Consider the following 9,482-nt stretch of genomic DNA (forward strand, 5'->3'; position numbering starts at 1 on the left):
GTAGTAGTAGTTAGTAGTTAGTTATAGTAAGTTAGTAGTTAGTAGTGTAGTAGTATAGTATATATATATATATATATATATATATATATATATATATATATATATATATTTATATATACATGGTATACAAACTATTCACCCTTCGGCTCGAAATCTTAAGTGGTGGACTTGACTAAGTAGACTTTTATATATAATGTAGCGGTTCTACTTCTGATCGTACAAGATATATTCGTGCATATATGTGTATATATGCATGTTCTCGTAGGTGACATATTTAGCGACAGGTGTACACATCATATTTACACTTGTACATGTGTATTCGCCTTTTTATCTTTCAAGTACTGCTGAGTGTATCCTGTAGGACTGAATATTCATTGGATTAGATAATTTTCAACTATTGTGCTCACATGTTTTGGTGTCTCTCCGGATGTAGACGCACGCATCTGCACGGGGGAGCGTGCCTTTTCCTGTGCACATTGCGGATGTATACATTTACGTATACATTTACCTACCAGACTCAATTACTGGCTTGCAAAGTTGCAAATACGCTCGGTGTACTGAGAGGGGCAAGGACGCTAGCACGTGCAGATGCGATTATGTGATGTGTACATATGCAGCAATAAACATTGGAATTCACCCTTTTTTTCACGGCAATAAATACATTCTATTTTAGCATACGTTTATTTATTAATATGGAAAGCTGCACCCTGACGCATCGCCAGACATGACATTTCAATGTGCATACATTCAATTAGAAAAAACCCCATGTTTCTAGTATTCTTTCTATGCTCTACTTGCTATAGATGGCAGGATAGTAAATTCATTGTACCTTCGTTGAGATTTCAGTGGTGTACTATTATAATACCGCTGTCTTTGCGCCTATAAGCCACTACTTGCGACTTGGCTAAGGCGACTATTTAGACACCTCTATAGTCACCGAAGGCAGTCGGAGTGTTCTTAGCTTTTAAGTAACTTTCAAACCGCAATCGCACTACGCCTGCACACACTCTAATTGGGCCTGATATCGCCTTGACACTGTTGTAGTTGCACAGTCGAACGCATTTTCCCGGGGTCGTAGTGGTCTAAGATATAAACGGTTCCAAAGTATATGTCACCCTCTTGACCGCCGTGTCCTACAGCTTGACCACTACTTTTCAGCAAAAATTTTGTTAGCGTAAGTGCCACTTTGGCCGCTCAATACACTTACGAGTTTTTGGGAGACTTGTTTTCTCTCATTGTTTGGGATTCCGGAACGTCGTCTGAGTTTCGCATGGAATGTTGAGCCATACCTTCATGATTACACAGTGTGTATACGCGACAATGGACATGCAGCAGCTTGCACGACGTGCTAGTACCGGACATCTATCTCTGACGAACAGCCTATGAAGCAAATCTTTGATAGGCCGACGGAATAAAAGATGACACCGCACTGCTCGATCTCAAACACCCTCTTTCTCTCGCACCTGTAGAAACTTGTTCAAACCCTTTGCCATAAACAATCGCTCACCCGTGGCCTGGTTAATGACTTCGCCCTCGTCAGCAATGTTCCAAAACATAAACCCACGTGGTTGTATTTCGACTGGCATCGCTTGATAAGCTTTCTCTAACTGTTCTGGCAACAAGAGTAAGAACTTTGGTACGGTTTCTTGTTCACCCTCGTTGGAATCGACTGAGGCGTGATCTGTTGTGGTGTAGGGGGTGGTCCAGCCATTGGCCAGTCCGATTAGCAACCTTGAAGGGGTGACGCTGATGGTTTGCGCCTTAGTCTCGAGGCCAGGAACGTTCTCGAATTGGACTTCCCAACCATCGCGCATGCCAGTTATCAACATAGTTAGATATTGGGTCACGTCCTTGCCTTCGTGGGATAGCTCGTAGTTGGCACGACTCCACCCTTCATACAACTGCAGACCCACCCAGTCGAACGTAGCCACGGTGGCGCCGCAGAACTGTATTGTGTGGCCGTATCTGGCCAACCAGTACGCGTACGTGTTTAAGCCATGGTACTTGAAGTCATGCATCCAGTAGGTAGGTGCATGGTCCACATTCAGATCAAAATCGGGCATAGACATATCAAGGTAACTCTGTGCAGGCGCTAAGGAGACCAAATAGCCTGCGCGCTTGGCTGCAACCGACATCTCACCTATTAGGTCCATCCGGGCCACTATGCGGATTTTCGAGGCAACACAGTTTATTAGGTTTACACAGGTAAAGCGAGAGTCATTTGATAGAAGCAAAGCGCGCATATGTAATAATGTGTTCTGAAAGCATCCCAATACAATCAGACTACAACTAGCTGGGTATCTGTTTGAGTACTTTCTAGCAAGCTTATATAATTGCGTCGTTGTGATGATAGTTTTTTTCTCGCACTTGGTCAAATTAGAAATTCAAGTAGTATTTGCCTTCGCTTTCATGAATGCAAGCGTCAACAACGTGCATGAGCAAAAACAACGGCAAATGATACTAGTCCGAAGCAAGAGCTGGAAAAGGATCCGAGATCGAGACTCATGTACATCAAAAATTTCCACTCGACGGCGTTGCACGCTAAACCAATGCCGAAGTTGGACTGAAATTCAAGCAGTAAGACAATGGGTGGAGTGTACTACTGAAGGCACTCCAAAAAATCACTTGCACACATGGTGTATGGAGCTAATGAACGTATGTATAAGTAATGCCTAGGCATAAGCCTCCTTATATAAATGGCACATATCCTTTTGATGGAGAGGGAGTGGAAAGCATGGTTATTGCGTTTAATTTGAGAATTTTATGACCGAGTTGCATGCAATACAATGCAGTGTAGGTGTAGGATTACAACAGCCTAGTCAGGCGACACAATGTCGATTCCGAATCCTCTAAAGCAATGCGTATAACACCTACCTGTAAAGTGGTTGCTGGGTAAAGATACATCGTTGCTGCCCTCAGGATCCCAGTCAATGCCATCAAAGCCATGCCAACCCATCTGCGGCCTTGCGACCACCTCGTTATTCCATTTGTGGAAGTACTTAAACCACGACTGCCCGCTATACGTTGTATCGGGAAGAGGCGAATTCCACCCTCCTACAGAAATCATATGCACCACGTCATCATAGCCACGTGCTCGGAGTGTCGCTACGGTTCGTGCCACACAGTCCAGATCGGGAACTGCGCCTGTGATAGTTTGCTCACCTTCGCATACGGCTAGATTGATGCTGAACCATACTACTACGTTTATCCCATTCTCAACCGCTGTGATTATATAATCGTCGCATTGTTTCCAGCTGGCATAGCCAACTATCAATTTGTCAGATAGAGGTGGCGTCTGTCTCATCTCAACATCAGACTTTACTGTCGATCCTGAGCAACATAGCAGATGGTCAACGCAAAAACCTCCATTCAAAACGGGTACAAGGTTATACATAAACTTTGCTATAGTCGCAAGGGATGGTAACATTTTCAAGGCGGTATCCCGAATCTGTCACTGACGGTCGTCAAAAATTACACCTGAATAAGCATACATCTAAGAGAAACCACCTAATGGCCGGCAGAATATATCGAAGGCCGAGGCTGTACATAAAAAACCACACAGTCACTGATGGTAGTCAATATCACATCTGAAAAAGGCATTCACCTAAAGTGAATATCAAACAACACGTTGCCGCCAGAACGTATCAGAGACTGGACATAGTTAATTCAGCGTTTGCAGTGGGCATTACTGGGGGCAACGTGGAAGTTAGAACTGTACATTGTACAGTGTACAGTCGTTAAAAGATTAATTTTGTTTATTTTTACAATATTTTTTGTATTTGTTTTTTAGAAAGCAAAGAGTCTTTTAGACAACAGAGCGACAACTACTCTAGCAAATATGTTCTCGATCAATCTGAATTACTGAAGACGTTAAACGTGTACTATATTGCATACATCTACGTTCAGCTTATTTGTGAGGGCCGGATTTAGCAGTATACATACAGGTAATCGGCTCGATGACAGGTAGCGATATGAAAATGCTTTTATGAGGATCCTTACAGAGAGCACCGAATAAAATAACATTCTCTATGATGCACAAATAGGGAATATATTCTCAAAATAACCGAGTCTGCCGTTGTCATGTTGTGTGATAGTTGATTTATATGTCGTGATTGAAAAAGCCCAGCCGACCAAAAAACACAAATAATTGAGCCAGTTGTTTGGAACACGGTCTATAAATCATTAATATCAAGTAAATGTCATTGAAGCTCGGAAAATTCTCAAAGTGTAAAATAAATAGATATTGCAGGTTCTGTACTCGGAGGTCGGATAAGTGTTCTTTAGGGGAGGCTATGGGATAAGGATAAATAAAAAATAAAAAGCAATGAGCCATTATATCATAGCCTTCTGAAATCAAACAAAGGCTATGATTATATGTGCTTTGATAAATCATGAAAGGTGCAGATATGCTGATAAAGTGACCGTTTTTTTTACCCCAGGTCCCCAGCTGGGCCCCGGCAGCTGGGGAGTGCCACAATATGGTAGCAGTCTGGCAGACATAGCTCAAAATGGAAGGCTACGACCATTGGATACATACTCAGCACTGGTCTGAAATTCAGTGCCACAAGTTGTCGGTTGCGGCCAGGCAATTAGTCTTACCTGTCATGTTGGCATATGAACCACAATATTTGTGTGATGTAAATTGTAAAAGCAGATATCATACATAGCCTGTTCTACTTTAGAAGGTTATGCAGATATTGTGATATTTGATAGTACGCATTTTTTTTAGAAAATTCAACAACCAAAAACATCACTTGCAAAGGGGCATGGGAATGGGTTGGGAGTTGGGAGTTGGGAGTTGGGATTTGGTCATAGGTGCCGAATAATGTATGCATGTAAATAAAAATTGTATGTGAGTCTGACCCTCTAAAAATAAACGACTGCCGCCGTGCCGCGTACATCTTACATATTTAGTACTACTAAATATTGTCTATTTTTGTACATACATAGCAGAGATAAACTTGATTGAATAGTTTCCGCTCCGAGCAGTTGAGACTCTGGTTGTCTTTTAAGACCCTCACTCGCTGGGGAGAGAGAGTTTTTGAAGTCTGAAGATTCAGTGATCACTAATCAGTACCTCTAAATATTTTGTCGGCAGCGCCGCCTCCCGGCTATGTATTCAGTATTCACACACACACAAAGATTTGCACGTTGTCTCTTGTTGTGTGGGGTGAATGCATTTTTAAGAATCAGCGACAATTTCTCTCTATTTAGTAGAGAGAGAGGGGGCCATGAAGTTTGCGACTTTGCGTACATACTTTTTTGTTTTGTTTGTTCAATATATATATTATTAAAAAAACTTTTTTATATAGTTTTTTTTAATCTCTCTCTCGCTTGAGGCTTGAGGCTTGAGGCTTGAGGAGAGTGACTAATTGGGTGATTTGGATCAAGTTCCATCTATTTACGACAATCGCAAATTTGTTTTTGTCATTGAGAGCAGAGACGAAGACCCAATTTCGTATAAAAATTTAGAAACATATTTGTTTGGTTTAAAAAAAAAAGAAAACAAACGAGTTATAAAAAATACATTTTTTTTATCGATAATGGTGACAGAATCTATATCTCAAATGTATGTTTGTGATTGGTCCGATCTAAACATCTAAAGTTCTGTCATCTGTGAACTATTTTTATTACATTTTGTTTTATACATAGCCTATGATAGGTATTTACAGACATACTTGTTCACTGTTTGACAGTTTCCCTGCTTGTGACTTTGTGACCGGTGTCTATGTGAGTCCGAGACTCTGAGAAGCTAAAATACCAGAGTAGGTTGCGATGTTGAAAAGGTTCTTTAATTCAATCAAAAGACCTTATTCTAAAAGTAAATGTAAAATTGTTATCTTGTTCAGTTTTGCGCATTATAATTCGCCATTGTTGTACTAATGAACCGCATGGAATGCGAAAGTTCTTTAAGTTTAAAATCGCAGGATGGGATGAGCAGCTGAGCGGCCTGAGCCTCTCGGAGGCCTGGAGGAGCGGAGGCCCTGGGCTGGAGGCCTGAGCCTTAGGCCTGAGCCGGAGTAGCCTGACTCCGTGACTCGACTGACTGCTGGCAGGCAGCAGCCTGGCACAGCCGCGCAGGCCCCAGGGCTCAGGCCTGCCTTCACATATATACTTTTCTTCATGTTGTGATAGAGTCTAGCCAATCAATCAATCTGAAATAGAAAACGAATGTATATTAGGAAAGTAATCAGGATATTAGATAAATACACATGAATTGTAGATTGTAGAGATATTTCGCGTAGACAAACCTGTTTGCATCTGTTTATGGCTAAGAATACTCTTGTGAACATGTGATGGCAAAATGCCTCTGTTTTGAGAGTTTTTGTACGCCTCCTTCTCTGAGAAGTCGTTTTCCACAATTGCCAACAGCGGTGAAACCGTAAAGCACCGGTCGACATTTGAGTATAAATAGAGACCCACAGGTATGTAGAAATGTATTCTTCTCTGATATAAATACAAAGAACAACTCCCAACAACAAATATCTTTAAAATGTCTTCTAACGCCGCCAATTCTAACACTCTAACCGACATGAAGGAGGCTGCCACCAGCGCCATGAACTCTGTCAGCGACACCGTTAGCCAAGCTGTATACGGAGAGAAATCGACTGCCCAGAAGGCCGCTGATGGAATTGACCGTACCGCCCAGAAAGCTGAATACAAGGGTGAGAAGGCTGCCAATACTGGAAACGACACTGCGAACAGCATCGGAGATGCCTTTGAGGACGCCAAGGCGTCAGTAAAGAACGCCACCAACAATGCCGAGGCAGAGGCCAACAAGGCTGATAACCGGTCATAGATTGTTGAAACTGTAGGAAAAGGGCAAATATAAGGTGTGTATCTGCTTGATTCGCATCCCAGGAAGTGATATCTCGTTTGACACATCCGTATTTGACTCCTACTCTCAGCTAAGGGAAAACGACTCGATCATACATCAGGCACTTGAGTCCTGAGGGCCAGTTGTATATAGATCTTGTGGCTCATTGCTCCGCTTGTGCTACAATGTACATAGCACACAACCACAAAATAAAAAAGAATCTAGGTAAAAGTTTGGATCTCGATTTTAATGAGTTTATGATATCACGTGTTTTGAAATGTCAGCATACTTTTTATCAAAAACTAGTTGCAGTGGTATATATTTGTTCTCAATATTCAGGTCGGTGACGGTTGGTTGTGCTTTTGAGCTGTCAACACTAGCTTCAGCCTTTTAGTGTTTAAGCGTGATTATCTGTGCTTGTGTACGTCTTTTGAATATATATATATAAATGTATGATGATTTTTGTTGTTTATATGAATATATGTACATGCACTAACTTTAATATATATATATATATATTTATATATGTATATACACACACACACATATATATATTTATATGTATACATATAATATAATATATATATATAATATTATATATATAATATAATATACAGACATATATCTTAACCGGTATTGTAGTAGTGTAATAGCACCTAGAAACTATGAAGTCTGATTACTTCACCGTATCTGCTTATATACGTCAGTCTTATGGCGCCTGCAACAGATTAGTTCGCTATGGACGCTAAGGCGACCATACCTTCTGAAAACCATCGCCATCATATATATACTATACGCTATTTTACGGTTTTCAGTCTTCCTTATAAGTAAAATTAAATCCTCATATCCATACAATAACTTGGAATGTTGTAAACTAAAGACATACTTTACCAATGTTCTATATTTATTATGCATATTCCAAAACCCACCATCATACACACAAGTCCACTCGCGAACACAACGTCACACGTCACGCTGACTCAGTGTCAAACGTCACGTGGACTGTGTCACGCGTCACATGGGCTCAGTGTCACACAATGTCACACACCATATATATATATATATTTATACGTATATAAATATACATATATTCAGTATGCGTACATATACATAATGAGCGAGAAAGCCCTGAAGAGTCAACGATGTTACGAGCCGATTGACGCGGTCCAACCATCCCCCTGAATATAGAAATTCTCGACACCTTAACAAAACCGCTTCATATATACCGTTGTGGAATCTGTATATTTGTTTGTTTCTTGTGCTTGTGCGGTTCGGGAGACAAATAAGAAAACACTGTGAATCCTTCAAACGAGCGTAAATTTTAAAACCTGACTGTTCGCTGCGTTCTTCTATTTTTTTTTTCAACACATGCTTGTGCAGTGCTTGTTCTAAATAGAATGCACACAGCCAAGATGCTGTGATAAATCCCCGTTCTATAGCTTTTGATCAAACGATCCCATTTTCGTTCTTTTTGCAGTGTGGTATTTGTTAATACTTATACCCAAGTCTTCTTATGTAAAAGATCTTTAGAAAATGAATACTCCAAATTTCGTCAGTGCAGCAAACGCTTAGCGCGAATAGGATAGATATTGTATGTACCAAGTCGCACCCAAATACCACATATTAACCGTATTGTTCACCTTCTGAATGGAGTTTACACCTATACAAACTAAACTACCAATACATGATTCTATAGTCATTGACCAAAGTTTGATATATCTCGTGCGCCAGACATGCTACTGCGCTTCAGCAACGCATTTTTACACTTAAATAAAGAGCACAAAATGTTAAAAGTGTGATGCAAACCAGATATGAATAGTGGAAGAATCTACCACTTTTATGTCTACCCAAATGAAGGGTATATAATGCTGGTAGTGTTGTTGATTTTCATCGCAGAATGGAGGGGATGTAATGTACCTACGTCTAACAAAGTAAGCTATCGCAAATGCATACAAAGCCCAGAACTTCTCGTGCCCTGGCATATTAAACAAAATATGTTAATACAATCCACCTCCAAAACAAAACTTCCTATTTACGGATTGATGGCTTGATGCAGTTCCATGTGGCGTATTTCTTTGGAGGGCTACATCTGCATTTTTTAGTTTTTCTGTTGCTTGACATTTGACACTTGACATTATATTTACATATATATTTTGACCTATCATATTTTGTATTCTATCTGAAAAAGGCAACACTTTGGAAAATATGTATGTATGTAGCGCTATATGCTATGAGTGATGAGACGCACAACCATATTGATAGGTAAAGGATTATAAGAGACTTTTGTTGCTGTATATACAATGGCTGGCACTCTTCAATCACTGCTCAACTGCGATGAGTTTGGTGACCATTTGGCACTAAAGGATGCTGGAACGAATGTGCAGTTCACGTACAGTGCCCTCAGCACCGAAGTGACCGAGGTACGTACGTCACTTTCGAATATCTCAATGATATAAGGGCCGAGTAGTGTCCAATTTGCTGTAGATTAAGTTAAATTCGCGTACGTATACAGAAAAATATACACAAAGGCACAAAACAAAATACAAAACAAACAAATAGACACACACACACATACACACACACACAAATACACACACACACACACACACACACACACACACATATATATATATATATATTANAACACACACACAACAATACATGT

General features: G+C 40.4%; 2 protein-coding genes across 2 annotated transcripts; one reads left to right on the top strand and one right to left on the bottom strand.

Moving 5' to 3' along the window:
• Window positions 1–658: 658 nt before the first annotated feature.
• SARC_10713 (hypothetical protein) lies at window positions 659–3,713 on the bottom strand. The gene is made up of 2 exons (XM_014295233.1): window positions 2,875–3,713; window positions 659–2,161 (listed from the first exon to the last, which is right to left on the bottom strand). Exons 1-2 carry the CDS (start codon window positions 3,425–3,427, stop codon window positions 1,440–1,442), a joined length of 1,275 nt encoding a protein of 424 aa, XP_014150708.1. The 5' UTR covers window positions 3,428–3,713; the 3' UTR covers window positions 659–1,439.
• A 2,726-nt stretch (window positions 3,714–6,439) lies between these two features.
• SARC_10714 (hypothetical protein) lies at window positions 6,440–7,045 on the top strand. The gene has a single exon (XM_014295234.1). The coding sequence runs from the start codon at window positions 6,494–6,496 to the stop codon at window positions 6,797–6,799; it is 306 nt and encodes a 101-aa protein (XP_014150709.1). The 5' UTR covers window positions 6,440–6,493; the 3' UTR covers window positions 6,800–7,045.
• The last annotated feature ends 2,437 nt before the right edge of the window (window positions 7,046–9,482 follow it).

Source organism: Sphaeroforma arctica (assembly GCF_001186125.1).
Source record: "Sphaeroforma arctica JP610 unplaced genomic scaffold supercont1.1358, whole genome shotgun sequence".
Classification (NCBI taxonomy): Eukaryota; class Ichthyosporea; order Ichthyophonida; genus Sphaeroforma; species Sphaeroforma arctica.